At 40.2% G+C, this 22,764-nt stretch overlaps 1 protein-coding gene across 2 annotated transcripts in view; it reads right to left on the bottom strand.

Annotated features, from left to right (window-relative positions):
• Positions 1-5,027: 5,027 nt before the first annotated feature.
• The window catches only part of DMRT1 (doublesex and mab-3 related transcription factor 1), an 87,291-nt gene continuing 69,554 nt past the window's right edge, over positions 5,028-22,764 (bottom strand). For both annotated transcript variants that reach the window (XM_075208804.1, XM_075208813.1), the window contains exon 6: positions 5,028-6,595. In XM_075208804.1, coding sequence (XP_075064905.1) covers positions 6,441-6,595 — 155 coding nt within the window. In that variant the 3' untranslated portion in view covers positions 5,028-6,440. The remainder of the gene's footprint in view (positions 6,596-22,764) is intronic.

Below are 22,764 nucleotides of genomic sequence, written 5' to 3'. Positions count from 1 at the left end.
ATTACACCTCTCGCAGCGCCAATACATTTATCTCAAGATATGTCACAGCTAGAACTCAATGCACACAATTGTACATTGAACTAACAAATGTTCTTGTCACTTTTTTACGGACCTATTAAATATCTAAAACTTTTCTTTTCCTGTGCCACAAAAAAAGTATTTCATTGTCCCTTCTTGTGTTCCCTTGTATGATTTAAACATGCTATTTTGCTTGGTGCTATACAAGAGTTCTCACATCACAGAGCTTCAGATTTAGAATCGGATTTCACATATTGTTCCCAACAAAAGGCAGTGTTTAAATTCTCCTACTGCTGTCTAGGATTTTACAGGAACATATAGAAATGAGAGATGGTGGACACCTGTGATAACATATTTTACGACTACCTATATATCTATCATATATCTATTAATTTATCTGTCCATCTATCTCCAATCTATCTATCAATCTTTGTATTTATCTATATATATATATATATATATATATATATATATATATATATATATATATGTCTATCCATCTATCTATATATCAATCTATCTATCCTACTATTATATCTATATATTTATCTATCTATCCTTCTATGTTCTATCTTCTATTTATCATATATCTATCTATACATCCATCTTATATCTATATTTCCATTGATCCTATATCTATCTATTCATCCATCTATCATATATCTATCTTATATGTATCTATTAATCTATATATATCCATTTTATATACATCCTTCTATCTGAAATCTATCTATCCATCTATCTAATATCTATCTATCCATCTATCTTATATCTATCTATCCATCTATTTTGTACCTAGCCATCTATCTCTAGATTTAATCTACCAGTCTGGATTTTCTAAACTACACACGTTTTAACATGATGTCTCTTTCCATATAATATATTGGATAAACATTGGTTTAAGTAACAATCCTCCAAATCATGTAAGACAGCAGCAAGTAAATTATATTGATGATATAATGAAACATTCTTGCGGGAATCAGCGTTCTTAAGAAATCTTCAGTGATCCTCTATTATTATTTTCAATCTCCTGTCCCACTATACACACACATAAATATATATCACAGTGACTTGCTTCCATCGTCTCCCTTCTCATTCGTGATTCTGTGGGTAGAGGGGCCCCTTGTTTCACCTCACTGCACACTGCAGTGCACATTTAAATACTCAATTGATATAGTGCAGTAATCCTTTTCTCATACTTAATTTGATGGGAATGTTTTACATATCCTACTATTTGACAACATACCCCTATAGGGCCAAGTTTGTATTTATGTTGGCACAATGTCTCCTGCCTGAAAGTCTATTGTAACTCAACACCTGACAACCTCCAGTCCTCTTAGTGTGTTGAGAAAGGGTTTATTCAAGCACATAATGGGATCCCAGCAGAAAGCCTTTCATAGAAAGGGGCCATGGTAAACTTCACCACATGAACTCGGTTTCCAGGGCTATTAAGCTGTTAATTGGAAAATAGCAGAGGAAATTTCAAGGTGACTATAACGCGTTAGTAGTTAGCGCCTCTCAGAATAGACTGAAAGAGAATGAGTGTCCACAGCATATGGACAGAGACACAGAACAGTGTCTAATTGCAGTGACTCTGGGAAACCAGTGGCCAGACACCAAATGCGTGCCAATGACCGGGGGCCTCCCAGTGACACCACCACCAATGTCTCTCAGGTTCCTAGTTCACACGTTGTACACGAATCACATGGAGATTCTATTGATAACATCTGCACACATGTGTACTAACCGATAGCGACCAATCCCATGTAACCCTTTATTCTCCAATCTGTGCTAGACATGTGACAGCTATAACCTGACTGGTGGCTGTAGGGCGAAGCTCAACTTACACACTGTTAATAAATAAGTGCAGATGTAAAAGATTGTTTCTCCGGTTATCCAGGGTGGGCAAGTATTGTATTATGCATTCAGTCAGGGTCTGTTATCAATCCTCCGCGTATTTGTTTTTCATGATATATTCATATTGCACTGTGATGACTTAATGGATGAGCAATATCAACATGTGAGCAGTATTTCCTCCAAAAATGCCAAGCCCGTAATTACCAGTAGTATACCTTCTCGCCATTGTAATATAATGATCTGTCTCTCCCAGTGCTGTTAGTGTTTACACGTCTCATGCTGGGAAATCGGATAAACCCCGAGGCTGTACAAGTGAGCAGAGATCCAGACCACTAAATACTTGTGGACAGAGTAAATGGCCCCTGTGACTAATAGGTTGTCCCTTGCTAGGCTGCTCACTGCGCAATATTTAACAATACAGTTATAAAGATGGAAGTGTATAGTGTGGGGTGCTATTCCTTATACCAGGAGTCTTGTCTGAAAAGCATCTCAAAACTTGAGGCAGCTGTCACTACAGGACTTGCTAGTTTTAAACCATTTTACTTGGTCTATCAGCTAATTGCCCTGCTAGACAATACATACACTGTTTCTTTAATCGTCTCTCCAGCATTTATCTTTAAACGCTCCTAAATCATGAATTAGAGCCAGACGCAGAGGAACCATCGTACATTGGACGCATAAGTACTACATAGACCTGAAAACACAAAACTGCATTTCATCTCTTATATATTTTATTTAACAATTTAATTTGTATAAATAAGGTTTTTCTCCTGCAGCTGTTACTTTACTATACAAAGTAAACCTCCGAGTCTAGTATGAAATAATAAATTCTATAATAGTAATAATTGATACCGTTAAGTGACGGCAGGTACGGTAGTTATACCAGAGGTTTAAGCAGAGGCTGATTGTAGTTATGGAGCATCCAATGCTCAGTGTAATGGGGCTCACAGGCTATACAAGAAGGAACAGGTAAGCACAGCACAGAGCACTCATTATTATGTGGAAGTTATGCGGGTCCTTGTCCCATCCTGACCTGCCGATCTGTCATAATACCCTCACACTGTATCCAAAGACAGGATTCTGTAACTCAAATAACACGTCTGAATATTGGCACACATTCTACATCACACGTGGAAGGTTCTATAAATGTGAGTAAACTGTATGCAGCAGATAATACAATGTATGTGATGGACACTGTAACTATCATCCCGATAGGACATTGCAGTGTAATAGGATTGGAAATGAGCGAATAAAATATCCTGCTTGATGCTCGGGCACTGATCTTACCTGCTAGCTACAGGGAAAATTAAACAGCAAACTTGACGTCCTGATCCGGATTTTGCTTCTTTCCATGAATGATTCCAGTACATATATCACAATGACCGGCAGAAAATGATCAGTTACTTATATAAATGATATTTAGTTTCATATGCATTACATTCCATATTTAAGAGAAGCAGACTAGTTTCTATGTGACCTTGTAAAATACTAATCACGGATCAGGATCATTCCTGGATATATGATATAGCACAACAGCGAAAACGGGACCTTTTAAAAACCATACTGCGCTAAAAAGCTGCCTCGTTTAACTGTATGTTAACTACATTATGTTACAAATGTATCCGATTAGACATGTACAATATAACTGGCAGCGCATAAAGCCAATATAAGTCTTAAAAACGCACCATTAAGGAATAAAGTTCACTTTTGTATTTCTCAACTGGATTCTGATATTCTTACAAATCGTGTCACCTATATAACATAAATATGTTAAATAATAACTGTGCCAGGTCCCAGATATTTAGCGATATATGTAGCGTGTGTTCAAGGTACCAGGTATATCACATTACAGGTGGCAGGATGGCAATCTGGTATGTTTAGTGCCATTTACCGAGTTTTTGTCAAAACACACTAGGAATAACACTTTCCACGACATAGATACTAATTCCTCTACAATGCTGTAAGTGTATCTATCTGACAAACTCACCAGCAGATCCAGTGATTGTTTATTTGTAATTCCCGATAGAACGTTAGGTTAAACATAAAACGTTCCATGTTATGATTCATAACCAGCTACAGACATAAACGTTTCAGATGTACTTCTCCTTTCATTGAGACAATGTAACCAATACACTATTTTGTGGATACACACGAAGAACTACTGCCCTAAATGACAACACTTCTAAAAGTGAGGGAAAAGTATATATACACCCAACAAAACATATCTGAAATTCCCAGAGAACGTCCGCACTGACAGTCCCGGCTTTGACTAATATTTGGGTGAGGTAGTTTGAGAATTGTGCATCACATCCACCTAATATATTTTATTGGTTTAATTTCTACCACAGTTAAAAACGTATATATGTTAGTATGGGCAGTACAAGAGCTACATCTTATTGTGTAAAAAAAAAAAGCACAAACCCAATCCGTTTTGCACCCCATATTATTGATAGCTGAACCCGGAACCCCTGTCAAGAGGGGCCTGTGTGCCCAGTTTGGTAAACTTGAAATAATAAACCCAGCCTGTCAGCACATTTTCATGACCTCTATAGCAAGGTTAAGAGGAAATAGTTATAGCTTGATCCCCCTTATTTCTCCTGTGTGTTTTCTTTAATAATTGTATATATCCTAATGGTCATAAGTATATAACCCCCTCCCTGGCCTATTGTGTGTGGCTTTGTCACAATAGCAGCAGTAGAAGGGCATAGGGACTGCAGTAACTGGCTGACAAGTGTGATAAAATGATCTCCCTTAACTAAACTCGTAAAGCACTGGGCAATAAAACTCAATCTTCTGTAAAATCCAATTAAGTCATTATCTGACTGATTGTATCTTTAATTGAAAACAGAAGTGACAGTAAATTTCTGTGATATATCAGGATCAATCGATACTGCTATATGATTCAGCCTCAAGAAGTGATTTATAATGTCAAAGCTATATAGGTAACTCCACATTATTCTCTCTAAAACCACTGGTGGATGAAATTAAGAGTAAGTACATTTAATAAAAAAAACAAGATGGTCAGGTTATTGATTACAACAGATGGGGGTGAAATCAAATAGATGTGTTCAAAAGCACCAAGCGAAGAAAATACAAGTAATTTCTTTTTTTTCTATTTTAATACAGCTTACCAAGTATACACACAAGGTAGATTTAGTCATCAATAACATTTCTTTATTTTCAGTGCGGCTCCAATACATAGAACAATGCACTTCAGCCTGAGATTTGTAGAAAGAATACAACACATACTGTAACATTTGTATCCTAGGCTGAGGGTTAATAAAGTGTACATTAAGATGTACCATTTAAACATTTGGATTACCAAGGTGTATCACAGCTAGTGTTAGCATACTACCAGAACTTTAAAACTCAGAAACAACTACATTAATAAAATGGATTGACTTGCTTTTTCTTTGTTACAAAATACTTTCAAACCACAAATTTAACTGCTGCAATCTCTATCTGACATATAAAAATAATATAAAATGCAACATACTTGTAAAGTATGCTGTTTGTTTCCACTGCGAGAATGTTGATATGTGTTGAACCAAATGCACATGTACATTTGTGTCACATGCAATTAAAATATCTCATCAATATTAAGATATGACACCTAATCTAATCACGACTTTGATTGTTCATTACGCTTTGTATCTCAAACACCTCTCCGCTGCTTAAAGCGCCAGCTACTCTTTGAGAACACAATGGGGTTCATGTTGAGTTGGAGGCAAATTGCGCTATTGACGTAAAATACGCATTTTGTCTTCTGCACAAGGGCGCAAAGCAATAATTCCAAAAATAGTTATTTGTGCGTATGCTCATAAGTAAAAAAAACGTATTATGCCCTGAAAAGGCAACTTGCACAGAGCTCAACAGAACCCCAATGTGCCTTAGTAACATCATGGCCTGTAAAGTATTTGAAATGCCAGCATATCCCAATAAACTTTTATATGGACAAAGCATTATTTTCTTTTTCAGTTAGAACAGGCCTGGCCAACCTGTGGCTGTCCAGCTTTTGTGAAACTACAAATCCCAGCATGCTTTCCCAGCTTTTGGCTGGCTTTCTACTGGCAAAGCATGCTGGGGCTTGTAGTTTCACAACACATAGTGAGCCACAGTTTTGCCAGGCCTGAGTTAGGTTGATATGGTTATGTGTACATTTATTATCCACTTTGATCAGGACCAGTATATGCAGTGATGTTGTGCATTCAATTTATGGTTCAATCCATCATATTTTTATTTTGAATAATTTTATCAATGGAAACATAGCCCTCTAATCTAAACGATTGTTTCCACAACTTAGGCAAAGATAACATTATGCAACTAAACATGTTGAATTAATTTTGCAAACAAAACATTTGATAAACATGACGCTTGTATTTAAAGGCACAGCAACACGTGCCAAATCATTCAATACATCTATCTTGACTCCATGGTTGTTAATACATAAATGTGGAGTATTTAATCTGGCTCTACCTTTCAATAAATTTCTATAAAAGGCCTAATTTGCACTTGTAATTTGTTGCTGTGACATTTGTTGAAAGTGTCACATAGCCCAGGTCTTCTCACTCCCCATCATCTGTGATAGTGGAGACTGTGTAGGGAGAGGCTTCAGTAGGAGCTTCACACTCTGCTACACCTTTGGTGCTCTCGCTGCTAATTGGAGAATTGCTGGATAGAGAAACCAATCCAGAATCCTGGCTGCTTGGTGGTGAAAACACTGGACACACGGAGAAAAGAGAGAGATACACAGGTGAGTTACTTGTCACTGCTAAATGGAGTATCACTGCAATCCTTTTAAATTCCTGAGACTGTGCAAACATCCAAGTCCAGATCATGTGCCCAGGTTATATATTAAAATGTCAACAATTACTAAACTTAGAAACAAAAATTGTTTCCAAACATCCCATTTAAATAGTGGAAAATACTCTTAAAAATATCTTGCAGATATACACAACACCACCCTTTAATTTCATATATTGCAAAGAATGCATGTTTTGGAGAGTAGTAAAGAGATTGTTGTGGAGGATATAACATTTTGACTAGACAAGATAGGAAATTTTGCAAATCATGCTAGCAATGTGCAAATAAGTAGAGTCATTATATATATATATATATATATATATATATATATATATATATATATATGTATATATATAAATAAATCACATGAGGAAAGCGTGGAACACTGAAATGATCATTGGGCATTACGTATTTTATACCTAATTAAATTGTTTGATACTTTTCTCTAAGCCTGTGCTGGCCTGTTCATATACACACTGAACATCCATGGATTGATTTTTATGGAATGTGCATGGTTAAAATAATGTGATTAGAGTGTATGTGTGTGTCTGTCTGTCTTTATATATATATATATATATATATATATATATATATATATATATATATATATATATATATATATATATTTATATTATATATATACATACACAAACCTATGATAAAATGAACATATGGAACCTAATTTAGAGTCAGACGCAAAGTCCATTTTAGGTGCATCCAACAAAAACCACTACCACGCATGTGCAGAAAGCACCAAATCCGCCTGCATCTTGGACGCAATTAACACTTGCGACAGCCTGCGACTCACTACGAGAGAATGGGAGGAACGCGGAATTGTGAAGGCGTGACCATGTAAATACATCCTAGTCGCAGTGAGACGCAGACGCAACACATGTCAAAACAGGGCTAAAGCTGTGCGGCAGGAATTAGGTGGCACAAGTAGTTAGCTAGCTGCAGGAACTGCTCACAGCTCCGTAGGGTATTAAGAGTGAGACGCAACTGGGGTTGCTTGCCACTTGTAATACCCTACCCAGCTGCGGAACACTCCCACTCCTACACTTCTTAAATGGAGTTTGCGTCCGACTCTAAATGAGGTCCATTATATTCTAGTATTAGGCCACTGTATTGGGATATCTATAAATGAGATAGTATTTTCATTGTAATATGAATGTTCACAGTGTTTTGAATGAATATGGACAATCTGGCCACAATAAAGCTCTGGTGGACACATGTAATTTGAAGGGGAAAAAGAACAAATATATAGACAAACATTCATAGAGTAAACTGTGTAAGAAATGTTTTCAGACCATGTACCTAATCTTATTACTGACTAGTGCTCTCTGACCAGCACCAGCATTTCCGCACCAGTACCAGCTGACAAGCCCTCAACTATTTCTGGTCAGGACTCAGAACCTTTTGATCTGCACTCTGACCAGCAACAAGAACCCTTTCCCGAGCACTCTGCATATTTTGATCAGCACCTTTTGACCAACACCCAGTAATCCTTAAACAGTAAACTTATCTTGCACTCTTGCCAACACTCACTCAAGGGGATTCAATGCAATCCGACCAAAGCAGTAAAGAATCAACTTCTGTATTCTGTATTCTCCCAAGAGATGATTCAAGAAAGGAGCAAAAGCTAATATTTCAACTAAGTGGAAGCAGACAGCATTATCTTCTCTTTAATAACCAATTGGCTATTGGGAGTTCACAAAGAGGCAGCCAACAATCTAAATTCTGTTACCTCTTCAGTGCAGACACCTGGTTGCACTGAACAAAATCTTGAGCAACCAATTTAACAACTCACAGACAGTTCTGGCAAGTATCTAGATGAAAGGAAAACTTACTTGCAATAAAAAAAAAGTTTAAACAAAAAAAGAAAGGCAAACTTACATAAATGACAGAGAACATGACACTCATTGACATCCCCTGGACATTTTTTTGGGGGTGGAAAGGGGGGGGGGGTGGTAGTTGCCAGATTCTTCACCAGATCAATACTGATCCTAACCTTGAAGCTCCTCTGAGGACATGATTGCTAATTAATGTTAAACAAGCTTACACTTGTGGTGGGGGCAAGCAGGCTCCATGACAGCAGCACTTAAACTCAAGTCTCAGAACATGAAATTGTATTCATGTGTCATTTGCAATATTAAGAGCTCCTCAGTACAGTAACAATCTGCAAGCAAAGCAAGATGCCGATGATATATTCCAATTGGATGGTAGACTGTCTGAGCTCACTGACAAATGGCCGGGTCTCATTGCGGGGACTGGGAGAGTTTCCTAAGGCCGCAGTGACAATGTAGGACAGGACAGGTACATGGGGACCTGGTATGCCAGAACAGAAGTACTTCTGTGGTATTTATATCCTGGTGCACTGGGCCCTCCAGTATCTGTCCTGTCCTGGTACTACTACATTATATTTGCGACAAAATACCAGGTGATTTCCCTCCCCTGTGGACACCCGTGATTACACTATATAAAGGAATAGAGGAGACTTCACAGGTTCATATGATGTGATGGTGGTGTTAATATTTTAATTTATGCTGCACCACAGGACACAAAACTCATTGTTTTAATCAGGTTTGTGCACTAGGGAGCCCCAAAAATTAAAACCACTAGCATGAACCGGTGCGCCAACATGTCCTGTTCTCACATATATGACATACTACAGAAAACAAAAACAAATTAATTGTTCTAAAATGATTTGCAGAAATTAAATGTAAAAACTTTTCTCTAGTGTATAAAAAGAACATGGAAGCTGTAAACTGATGGGGTTATTAAATAGAAATAATAAGATAAGCCAAGAATGGACAAGTATAACAGCAGTTACGAATCACAAATGATACAGAAATGAAGGCAGGTCCTGCGACCTCTGGATTCCCATCCTGTCCACAGCCCTCTGCCTCCCAGCTCCTGCCAAGCCTGAATGTAATTAAGGGGAAGCTGCAGTGGCAATTTCTCCCCTCATTAACTTGCTGATTGGTTTCAGCCTCAAGATTTCGCCAGGCTGCAGTTTGTCACCAATTCCAAATGGCCAATCGTTAATACTAATGTTTGTGTAACTAACTGCCGGCATCTGCCACTGCTTCTTGTACAACAATAATGTTGGGAAGGTACATTAGTGCTCATGTGTTAATTCAACCTGTGTTCATCAATGAAGAAATCTATGGTGTAATTAAGTTAAACGCATTGGTAGCCTAGTGCAGGTCTAAATCACAGCAGTCCGCACTGTGCTCTGACATGTTCAGTGTCAATGCTTATTATGTTTGATTACAGTCATTTTTATAGTTTACCTAAGCCTGCTCATGCTAAGAGCTTTGAGCAAGAGCCAGTACTCACAGAATAACTCCATTGCCTTCCCTTCTGGAAAATGCTTGTTACACTAGTAGTCAATTTATGGCAAGTCAGAAACAGACAAAAGTATCATGAGGACAATTAAAAAGTAGGGTACAGGATATACATGAAGACAGACATTTCCTCTACAGGTATCATTATATATCAAATGACCTACCTTTTTATCGATCAGACCATCATTTTTATGTGAAAGATTTATTAAAGACAGACTTGATTACTAGATATGCAATAGCTGAACCAGATGTTTGAGTAGGAAAGGGTCACTACAACACTGCGCTTTTGCAAGATTTTAATATAAATCAGTAAGAGCATTATTCATGTGAACACACAGTTATCATTCGAGTACACAGTGTAAGGTCAGATTGTTTGGTACAATTTCCAATCAAACAGATCAGTGATCAATCTGACTACACATGGAGGCGGCCAGACTGCCTCAAAAGAGATCCGTAGCTTAAAATGTTAGCGCCTGTGGCGAGAAAAAAAAAATAAAGCCCCCATACCCTCAATTTTAACCAAATTAATCTAAACTATTCATAAACTATGTCTGCCTTCAGCGGTCACCCTTATTGGACAGCCCTAGTTACGGCCCTGCCCCATTCAGTTGTTCAGGTGCTGTATAGAACAACATAATTGCACAGTTTCGGTCAAACACTGATCACACACATGTGGCAATGGACGCCAGCATTTCATGCAATAAAATTAAACCATGTGAGATTTTAAATGGGTATGTGTAGCTATTATGGGGGATCATGAGCCAACCTCTCACACTATACTCCAAAAATAAACCGGGATGGTTATCATGGAGGATGAAATATAATAGTAGGGGTGGGGGAGTTGAGAAGAAAGATAATGAACAGGGGTGATAAATAACATGTGTGGGAGGTGGTGAAGAGGGACGGCCGAGGCAATGGTACATTAGAAAAAAGGATGGGGGGAATTACAAGGGAGGGTGGTGGGGTTGCAGGGGAAGATGAGTGGTGGTGGGGGTGGGATTCGTGCACGGAGCCATACTTTCAAGTGAGGGTCAAGACTCAAGCGATTTCAGGCACCCCTGGGTCGCTACTCCGGGGGCCCAGCGCTCCAGGTTTCCAAGCTACTGGCCTAATGGCCAGAGGACCAAGGCAGCCTGTCCATTATGGGAGGGGATGACCTACCCTCCTAGGATAGTACACCTGATCTTAGGCAAAAGGCTGGGAAACTGGAAAGAGATCTTAAAGCCAAGAAAATACCAAATTACTATTAGTACTCCTAAATTATGGAATCCCCATGTAATAGGTGCAGGAGCCATTTATTTAGAAAAGGGGATATACATAAAATATATACCTTATGTTTAGTTGTATTTTTAGGCAATTAATATAGAATAAAGATATAGCTTATCAGATTCAGCACTCTCAATATAAACTGTTTCTATTTCACAAGCATTTCAATGCTAGATCAAACACAGAGCCACTGCCCAATTTACAATTTCCATATAATTTCAATTGAATATAACTGGCTCATAATGTTTGGTAACTAGATATTACTCAACTTAGTTATTTCAAAAATTATAACTTGCATAAGTGACCCACTACACATTTATGTGTTGCTTTTCTAGAATAGGCTCTTAAATGAAGCAACCTTCAGTCTCGAGTTCATCTAACACTTCTCCTCCAAACAATGGGACAGCAATGGATTACTGCTGGTACAAAACGATATTTAACTATGTTTCTTGGGTCACTTGAGGAACAATAGGATGGGAAGCACGCATGACCTTTCCTTTATTTCCTCACTCCAGGAGCAATTGTGTTTCTCCACTGGGAGAAAGCATCTGTCATGAACTGAAGCATGAATATATTGGACAGATCACTGCACAAGAGCTCAAAACTCTCAAAGGTGCAATATATTCTTCAAGACGATTAACTGCAATCAACATGCTTTACTAAATTACAGATGTGTTTAAACGTTATTAGCTTTTAAATGAGGTAGTCTACATTTGTTTCAGCCTTACAGCTATATTGACAAGTAAACTGAAAAGCTTACTGGCGATGCTGTTTTATAGTGTACAACCAGTAATCCAACCAATACAATCTTACCAAGAATACTGCTCTTTAATTAATGAATATTTATACAATTACAATTAATGTTAATAGTTAGCTATATTTTGAATAAATTACACAACTGCACAAGTAAGTAAAACATTGCAGTCTCTATTAACAAATTCAGTTCTATTATAAAAATGATATATTTAAAAAGATAAACTCCCTAAAAACACTAATAAATGTTACGTCACAGCTACAGTCTCAGTCTAATCTCTATCATGATATTATGGATGTACTAGTGTAACGCTTGTAGCGTTACAACGTGGTCTCGCCTCTCTTTATGATATCAGGTAAGGTTACTGAGAGGAGAGCGTCTCTTAGAGTAAGAGGGCGTTGATGATATGTGCTGTCTCATCACCAGATATAACCCCATGTGATGATGCAGGCGGCCGCGACATTGGTGGGAGCATGGCCAATGGCACGGCGTGAAAGCAACAGAGTTAGGGAGGATAGGCTGGATAGGAGGCATGGACTGGCAAAAACAGTTTCAGAGGAGTGGGGTGTCACTGCAGAGGCAGCGTTGCTAGCAACAGGAGCTGAATTAGGGGAGGAGGTTCCCCCTTAGAAAGTGCCCCATACAGTGAAGGGGAAGTTGCTGCAACCAGGCAGCATGGCTGTTCTGGAGGGAAGGAGTCTCCACAGTGATGTACAGAAAGAGCCCTGTGGTTGTACAACAATAACATCAGGAAAGGCCCTGGCTTTTGGGACGTTGTAAGAGGTCATTCTGAGTATATTACTGTCCATTTAATTACACAGCAGCAGTGCGGTTCCAAAGTAAACAAGGGCCCCTGGACAATGGTAAGTTACCCAGTGAAAGTGACAGTGTAGCCAGCCGCAGGGGACTGTAAGTAGGAGGGTCCCTGCAATTGGATGGTGTGCACCGTGACAAGGAGAGTAACAGATAGTAGGGTGTAGTTAATCCTGGTTGGAGTGCAAGAACTTCTGAAGCATGTCCAGTGTTTGCTGATACCTGTGAGAGTGCTAAGTGCTTTCAGAATGTGTGGAAGTACTGCACCCACCAGCACTGGGTATGCAACTGTAGTATTATTAATAGTGGACTTAAGTAAGAGTTGTACAGGTGGAGTAAAGAGGTGAATACAGCAGTATTGCATCTGCTGAACAAATGTGTTGGAGGCCATTGGAGAAGCTATACGTGTAACTGTTGTGATATGTGCTGCAGGAGTTTGCCATTTATGAGTCTTTAATCCATTGCAACCGTTAAGCTTATAGTACAGAAGTGTAAATAAAATGTACGTTTATTCTTTAATGAGATGGTCTGGCGCCCAATATTTATTGGATTTTGCACCGTACCACCACTAGTGACCAGTCCACAAAATTTATGTTAAACTACTGAATATTCAGGAGACCCTCTGCCCATAGCCGGAGCTGATGGAGAGGACATCAGCGAGTGGGGTATCACACTACATCAAGGTACATTAAGTAAGTGTTCGCACAGTCCAGTAAGCGTTTCACATTATCAAAACCAATATGTCATATTAATAAATACAGTCACAGCCTAGTCTTTTAATAGTACCTCTATTTATTATTCTTACATTCGACAAATGACAATATGCTCAATAGATTACCATGGATCTTGTCTGCATAAATTGTGAATTGACTCCGTAGTGTAATTTTTACTACCTCAAATCAAAAAATCTTTTCTATCACCTACACATTCCTCACTGCATGTACATAGTATATTAACACAAAACTATCCTGTAAGGCAGTGCATCCAAAATTTTCTCAGTTTGAGGCATAGGGTCTCTATAATATTTTCAAGACACTCCTAAGTCAAAATAATTACCAAGTAGTCCCCCGTCTTGCTTACCACCAGCTCTGGCTGAGGCTCCCCTGGGAGCCACGGCACACAGTTTGGGAATCACTGCTGTAAGTAATAACGCACAATTTACAGGCAGAGGGAAGGCATAACTTTGTAAGACTAAATATTTCACTTTAGAGTTTACTAGTTCTTCAAGGTAAAATGGTCTGCATAACCCTTATACACACTGTGTGGCCTCTCTATGAAATATTGCAAGGCATTTTGTCACTGTACATCTGTGTCTGAATATATATATATGCAATATCAGATCCTATGTCACGTTTTTTCTTATTACATTATTTCTGTGTTAGACATTTCTCACATCAAGGAGCCTGGGGACCATAGATTTATCTCTGGAATACAGGGGCGGATTGGGAACTTAAAGTGGCCCTGGAAAAAATTATTGAAGTGGCTTAATGTGGGTGAGACCAAATCAACTGTAGGTGGGGCCAACAGAAAAGTGTGCGGTATTTAGAACTACTGGAATTTGATTGTAGTAACATTTAGGAAAACCTAGATGAGATGACTTAAGACACAGTGGGTCATTTCTAAAGTAATGCAGGGAAAAGCTACCAGTCCTGTGATATATAAATACATGAATCCTTTTACATTGTCTGCAACTGGCTAATGCCTCTGTGCTCCAAATTGTTTAGTTGCCTACTAACACATCCTTTCAAAATTCCCTTGATAGAAACATATCTGACTTTGTTAACTATTACGAAACATGTTGGCTCAATTGTATTTGATCAGTCTACCAGAGCAGCATATGAACAGCTTACCGCACTGTTGCATCTTTCCCTGACGTCATGAGATGCAAACCAGCAGTCAAATCTCTCTCTATAGTATATTATATATATATATATATATATATATATATATATATATATATATATATGTGTGTACCATGTTTCAAAAAATGCATTTAAAGTAATTCTTATAATAAATGGCTTTCCAGGTGCGATCAAGGTGAAATGCTTTTAGCATCTGCAACAAAACACTTCTTTTGAAATAACTGTGTATAAGCTCTAAATTTGTCCAGTGATTTTGAGTGGTTTGAATTAATCACAGTGCAGGGAGGGTTGGCAATGAGATCAGTACAGTGGAGGCTGAGAATGGCATAAGTGAAGGGGAGAGCTATTCCAAAGGATAGCTGGTGATACAGTAAGTGCAAAGGAGGCAGGATTGGTGATATTGTCAGTGTAGATAAATACACAGGCAATACAGTGTGCACGCAGCTCTGGCTTCACGAGCAGTACAGTGTGAAACAGGACATACCTCCCAACTGTCCTTGCAGTCGGACCAAATCCTGACTGAGACAGTCACTCAAATTCTGGACTGCCCCTCCAGATTCAGGACAGTTGGCAGACTGTCCTGCTTTCTCCTGTTCTGGTCACCTTCACTCCCTGTAGCTGCTGGTGTCTTTAGCACAGTTGCTGCTTGTATGGATCCTGGAATTCTAGACACTCTATTTGGAAAAAATAATGGGTACATAAAATTTTGAATACTCCAACCAGACCCGGCATTAAATTAATAGCGCCCACGTTCAATAATTAGGCCTCCCTTAAGCCCTATCATTAAAATAATAGTACTCACATTGGATAAATAGATCTATTTCCCTCCAACCAGCCCCAATATTAATAATATTCCCATTTAATAAATAAACCTATTTCACTCCCTCCAAACAGCCCTAGAAATAATTTAATAGCATTTACGTTTACTAAATATAACCATTTCCCACAACCATCCCTAGCATTAAAAAATTGATATTTACATTAAATAAATAGCCCTGTTACCCACCCTCAGCCAAATATTCATTTAATAGCCCTAAACCACGCCAGCATTAAATTAAAAGTCCTGTCACCTCACCTTAAATTAATAGGGGCCACTATTAAATTAAATAGTCCCACCATCACTCCACAAATAAATGAATAGCACCATCATTAAATAATTAGCTCCAACCTACAGTCAAAAATTACATTTATGGCCTACCTCCCACCCAAATTACAGTAGATATCCCCCCCCAGCAATAAATTAATAACATTTACGTTTATTAAATACACCTATTTCCCACAACCGTCACTGCCATTTAATAATTCATATATAATAAATACATTCTCGCGACACAGCCCACATTCAATTAATAGCCCCAATACCACCTAAAGATTAAATTAAAGTTTCCATCAGCCCAACTTAAATTAACAGGCATCACTATTAAATTAAATAGCCCCATTACCACACAAATAAAATAGCACCCATTAAATATTTAGCCCCCACTACACTCCTCCATTAAATGTATAGCTTCAACCCACATCATTTTAAGGCCCCCGACTCACTTCCATCACACATTATATTAAGACCCCACCTCCTTTCCCATACACATTTCAGCAACATAGCCAGGGTCTGAATGGTCTGCCGGTGGACTGGGCTATCCCCTGGCAGGCCCCGACCCTGATCGCTCCCCTCTTCGTTGGTGGGGGGAGCAGGAAACATTAAAAAAATAAATAAAAATAAAATAAAATATACTCACGTTACCGCAGTGCTGGCGCCCTTCCTTCTATGAAGATAGAACAGAGAAGAGAAGAAAGAAGCCAATAGAATAGGTAAGTGAAGGAACAGAAGCAAGGGGGGAGCACAGACAACATGAAGGGGGAGCACAGACAGCATGGCAGAGTGAAAGGGGAGCACAGGCAGCATGGCAGAGAGTGAAAGGGGAGCACAGGCAGCATGGCAGAGAGTGAAGGGGAGCACAGACAGCATGGCAGAGTGTAAAGGGAAGGACAGACAGCATGGCAGAGTGTGAAGGGGGGCCAAAGTAGCATGGCAGAGTGTGAAGGGGGGAGCAAAAGCAGCAGGGCACAGGTTAATGAAGGGGGGATCAAAATCAGAATGGCACAGGGTGATGAAGGGGGGCCAGGAGAAGGCAGCATGGTGGGCGTAAAGTGATTATAAGGAGGCACAGCATGGTGATTAAGGGGCACAGTAATATGTGTGTGATGGCACAGCAGGCTTGTGGAAATGTAATGTGTGTGTGGTAGGTGGTGGATAAATAATAGGTGCAATTTTGTTTATAGGGTGAAGGTGGGGCAATTTAATTTTATAGTGGGAACTATTAATTTAAGATGGGGTGGTTTGGGGGCTATTAATTGAATGTGGGGCTGAGTTTGAGGAGCATGAGGTCTATTTATTAAATGTGAATATTAATTATTTAATAGCAGTGATGGTTGCGGGAAATGGGTATATTTATTAAACATAAATGCGATTAATTTATTGCTGGGGCTGTCTGGAGGGTGGGAAATAGGTTTATTAAATGGGAATGCTATTACTTTAATGTTGGGGCTGGAGGAAGGCCTAAGTATTAATTGTAGGTCCTATTGATTTAACGCTGGGGCTGGTTGGAATTTTCTAAATGTACCCTTTATTTTTTCCAAATAGGGTCCCCAATTTTCCAGGATCCAGACAAGCTGCAACTAAAGAAACCAACAGCCCCAGGTGTTAAAAGTGACAAGAACAGGTAGGACAGTCTGTCAAATGTTCTGAGCCTAGTGCAGGCTGGTTAACCTGTGGCACTCCAGGTGTTGTGAAACTACAAGTCCCAGCATACCCTTCCAGCAATAAGCTGCTATATATTGGAAAAGCATGCTCGGGCTTGTAGTTTCACAACACCTGGAATGCCACAGGTTAGCCAAGCCTGTTCTAGTGGGACAATCCCGATTTTTGGTGACTGTACTGCCAATTCTAAGGGGCAGGTCAAGACTGTGTATTCTTTACACACACACTGCATTCTTTATATACTACACTATGGGTGCTAGCTGTCCATCGTGGGCTGACCACTCTCCCTCTGGTGTCTAGTCTGGCCTCTATGATGGCTGGCCACACCCCCTCTGGTGGGCCCCTAGCATTGCAGTCTTCCGGTGGGGCCCTTCATGCCTCAGTCCGACACTGAACATAGCCCCATTCCCTCACATAGCAGTTATACAGCAGCCCCGAAATCCCTCAAATAGTATATGAATATAACAGCCCCCCATTCTCTCACATAGTATAGGAATAAAGAAGCCACCCCCCCTATTCCCTCACATATTATAGGGAAATAGCAGCCCATTCCCTCACATAGTATAGAAATATAGCAGCCTCCCACCTAAAATCCCACACATAGTACAGGAAAATAGAAGTTCTCCCTATTCTCTCACATAGTATAGGAATATAGCAGCCCCCCCCCCCCCCCATTCCTTCACATAGTATAGGAATATAGCAGCCCCATATTCTTTCACATAGTATAGGAATATAGCAGCCCCCTATTCCTTCACATAGTATAGGAATATAGCAGCCCTCCCATTCCATCACATAGTATAGGAATATAGCAGCTCTCCCATAGTATTGGAATTTAGCAGCGCCCCCATTCCATGACATAGTATAGGAATTTAGCAGCCCCCCATTCCATCAAATAGTATAGGAGTATAGCAGACCCCCTCATACTTACCTTGTTTCAGCAGTATTGGAGACTCCTCTCTGTGTCACACCTCTCACACACGGGAATGGCACCTGTCATGTGGTGCAAACCCCATGTGCCTCCTCCAATCTTTACACAGGGATTGGAGGAGTCCAAACAGGAGGAAGGGGAAACTCCTGCCCACGCCACTGAAAAAAATATAATCAATATAATTTAAAAAAAAACAAACCACACAAAACAACATCAGGTGGCCCCATTAGGCTACCGGCCTACCTGGAAAATTCCCATGAAACTTTTGGATTTCTATCATTTGGCCTTGCCTGCTTCAGACTGATTGTTTGCTGCCTGTCCTGAACCTTGGCTTGGATTTTGATTACTCTTTTGGATCCTGAATTTGTACTTATTTATCCTGTCTACTATTGGCCTTTACATTGGACTGACACATCACATCGGTTGTGAATTTGGTACGTTACTTCTCTTTTCTCACTGACTATGACTAATATCTGTGTTTATGACATTTTTAGTAACAATTGTTATTTGTACTAATTCTGCAGACATTTCCTTCCATATGTCAATTTAGTAAGCATTTGAAGTTTTTACATATATCATCACTACATGATATATTCTTATATATTATATAATAATTATTTTGCTCCTACAGACATGGCGTCTTTTTCAAAACTGTACCAAGGTATTGATAGGAACTCCCTAGCCAGCACAATAAAACTTGGAGTCTACTCCGAAAGCCTGGTGTTCGCTGGAGCCCCTAGTGGTGGGGACAGACTTGGCCTCAGGCTGACAGAGGGTTGAGAATCGTATACTGGCTAAGGTGAACCCAGGAGTGGAGAGATTGGCGGACAGCAGCGTGGGGTTCAGGCAGAGTAAACCAAGGTCAGAGGTCACAAGCACAGGTTCGGAATCCAGGGACAAGCGAAAGGTCAGGGGCACTAACGGAGGAGCAGAATCCGGTTTTCAGGCAAATGGTCAGGGTCAGAAGAGTAGGTTCAAGGTCCAGGAACAAGCGAGGGTCATACACGGGAAGTCAGTCACAGGTTTAAACACCAAACAGAGAGAGAACAAGCAGGCAGCAGAACTGTGAACAGGACGCTATATACGGCAGTGAGGCCCAGTCCTCACTGCCTTAAAAAGTACAGATGGCCAATCAGGACACAGACCAGAATGTATCCTCAACTGCAGACTGATGAACATGCAGAGCCTGCAGCCAATGGGAATAGCAGAGTGCCAGCAGTAACTATTCTTCCTAATCAGCCTTGATTGGCTGGCTGAACTCAGCCTTGAACGGCTGGCCCTGAAGTCACTTGTGCGCACGCGCCCAGCTGTTTGACAGCTGGCCAGGCGCGGCGCAAGAAGCTCCCCAGCGTCCCGGTTGTTGCCCAGGCAACCGGGACGAAGCTACAGGAAGTGACGTCCCGGTCATCATATTGACGGCAGGGACGCCTGGAAGACTACAGACAGAGTCGCGGTGGTGCCCGCGGCCGCTGGGACTAACAGGTATTTTGAATTTGTGTATATTTTAAACGTAATAACTGTCAACTTAATGTTTTCAGCTCAGTGGTAGGTTTGTCACATGACCTACAGATACCTCACGTGATGTCACAATAGCAATGCCACCTCACAGAGCCCTGGTAAGTGTAAATGTAACTGTCACAGCATCACCTGCTCAGTATAGGTGAATCAGTAAGTCAGTGAAGTATAGGTGAAGCAGTTGTCTGGCCGAGAGCTGAACCTAGAGAATGCCATCTTTCTGTTTCCCATATGTGTACTGGACTCCTGAGAGAATAAGTAGCTTTATATGCGGCCTTTATATATTCTGAGAGATGTTATTATGCCTGGGGACAATGCTCGCCATCTACACCTTCAAGTCCTGCAGTAACAAAAACAACAACTGCAGTAGAACTGAGGAAGTCTTGGGCCCTGCTCTGGCCGTGATTGGCATTCGTGTGATCTTTCTTGCAAGATGTACAGCCAGGCTGGAGGCTCAAAGGGAAGAAAACGACCCAGATAGATATTTAATCTGTGGTCATTGTCGGCAGTGCATACATTGTTTTGGTTTGGAGCTGCTGATTATGATTTTTGAACTCATGCTTTGCTTATTTCGATCCTGGGGAGCTGGATGCAGAACCACCATTGAAGAAACAACTGGCTCAGAGAGAAAACCTAATAGCTGTCTGTCCCTTGAAATAATGGGAGCTGTAATTTGTATAATTGGATTTAGTCTCTTGGTGATGGCATACCTACAGAAAAGAAGCAGCAGCAATGAGCCAGTTGTGGAGGTAAAGGCACAGCCCACAAGCGATATGGTCATCCAAATTACTATGGGTGGGTGAGTATCTAACCATGCTATGTTGTAATAGATTATAAAGTCATGGTACAGATTTGTAGTCTGCAGGATATAACTTTCCTTTTTACATGAGGGGCAGTATCAGAGACATCTTTAGTAAGTGGTGAAAACACAGGGGGTCCGATTCATTAAGGAGAACAAAGGAAAAAAAATAAGTAATTTTGCATCTGTAAAACCATGTTGCATTGGAGGGGATGTAAATTTAAATTGTGATGCCAGATTTAAAGTTGGGGTAGGGCATGTCCTAGATCACCTTTAAATTTCTGTATACAAATAAAGCTATCAAGTATTTGTGTGCTACATGAAAAAACATTATTTAACTTATGTACAAAATAATAAACTAATTTGCACCCCTTGCATAGTAACATGGTTTTGCCCAGGAGACAACTTGCTTATTTTTTTGCCTTACTTTCCTTAATGAATCAGGCCCCGGGTGTTCCTTAACTTGGAGCAGCGCACCTCAAAAAACAAATAGATTTATTTCGTTAAAAATCCCAAGTGTTTCAATCTGATTGCAATCGTGTGAAGGGCAGTTGTAACAGCTTTAGTAAGCGGACAAAAAACAGGGTGTTCTAATATATGAATATAGAACCCCCATTCCCTCACATAGTATAGGAAAGTAGGTTAATTGGCTGCTAACAAATTGACCCTAGTCTGTTTGTCTGTCTATGTGTGTGTGTGTTAGGGAATTTAGACTGTAAGCTCCAATGGGGCAGGGACTGATGTGAGTGAGTTCTCTGTACAGCGCTGCGGAATTAGTGGCGCTATATAAATAATTGGTGATGATGATGATGATAGCAGAACCCCCATTCCCTCACATAGTATAGGAACATAGCAGCTCCCCATTCCCTCACATAGTATAGGAATATAGAACCCCCATTCCCTCACATAGTATAGGAATATAGCAGCCTCCCCCCATTCCATCACATAGTATAGGAACATAGGAGCCCCCCCATTCCCTCACATAGTATCGGAATATAGCAGCCTCCCCCCATTCCATCACATAGTATAGGAACATAGGAGCCCCCCCATTCCCTCACATAGTACAGGAATATAGCAACACCCCCCCGTTCCCTCACATAGTATAGGAATATAGCAGCATCCCCCCATTCCCTCACATAGTATAGGAATATAGCAGCCTCCCCCCATTCCCTCACATAGTATAGGAATATAGCAGCCTCCCCCCATTCCCTCACATAGTATAGGAATATAGCAGCCTCCCACCATTTGCTCACATATTATAGGAATATAGCAGCCTCCCCCCATTCCCTCACATAGTATAGGAATATACCAGACCCCCTCATACTTATCTTGTTCCAGCGGTATTGGAGACTCCTCTCTGCGTCGCACCTCTCACGCTTGGGCACAGCACCTGTCATGTAGTGCGCATCCCATGTGATGTGTGGATGTACAGAGATTGGAGGAGGCCAAACAGGAGGAAGGAGGGAGATCCGCGGGCAAATTAGGTTAGGGAGCTGATCCCAGGGGAGGGGCCAGCCACCATCCTGTCCCCGTGCCAGAACCCCTGCTTCTACCACTGGAAACAAAAATCACTTTAATTAATTTTTTTTTTAAAAAAAACAACCAAAAAACCCCATCAGACAGTCAAATTAGGCCACCGACCTACCGGGAAAATTCCCAGTAAGGCCTATTACTAATCCGCCCCTGCTGGGATATAAGGACCTATGAAATAGGACCAAAAACCTGGTATCCCCTCAGTCACGATACAGTAAGAAAGAAAACTTATATGTGTCTCAAAAGATAGGTTTGCCAATCCAAATGCAGTTGTTTAGAATAAAATTCCTTGAGAGTCATCGTCACAAAGGAGAGTAGTGTATTCCGCATAGTGCAGGCGCTGTTAAACTGGGAAGAGAACTCCAATGAATCAAGTATTTCACAGAATAAAAACTTAATGTCACTTAATCTGTCAGGACAAATATCAATCATGTTTCTCCGCCGTGGAAATGATACCTGGGTGTAGCATAAACGTAGGTGTGATTTTCCCAGTGAAATGTTTAAATAGTAA

The sequence above is a fragment of the Mixophyes fleayi genome, chromosome 1, assembly GCF_038048845.1.
Source record: "Mixophyes fleayi isolate aMixFle1 chromosome 1, aMixFle1.hap1, whole genome shotgun sequence".
In the NCBI taxonomy this organism is placed as follows: domain Eukaryota; kingdom Metazoa; phylum Chordata; class Amphibia; order Anura; family Limnodynastidae; genus Mixophyes; species Mixophyes fleayi.
This window is presented reverse-complemented; position numbering and strand designations above follow the sequence as displayed.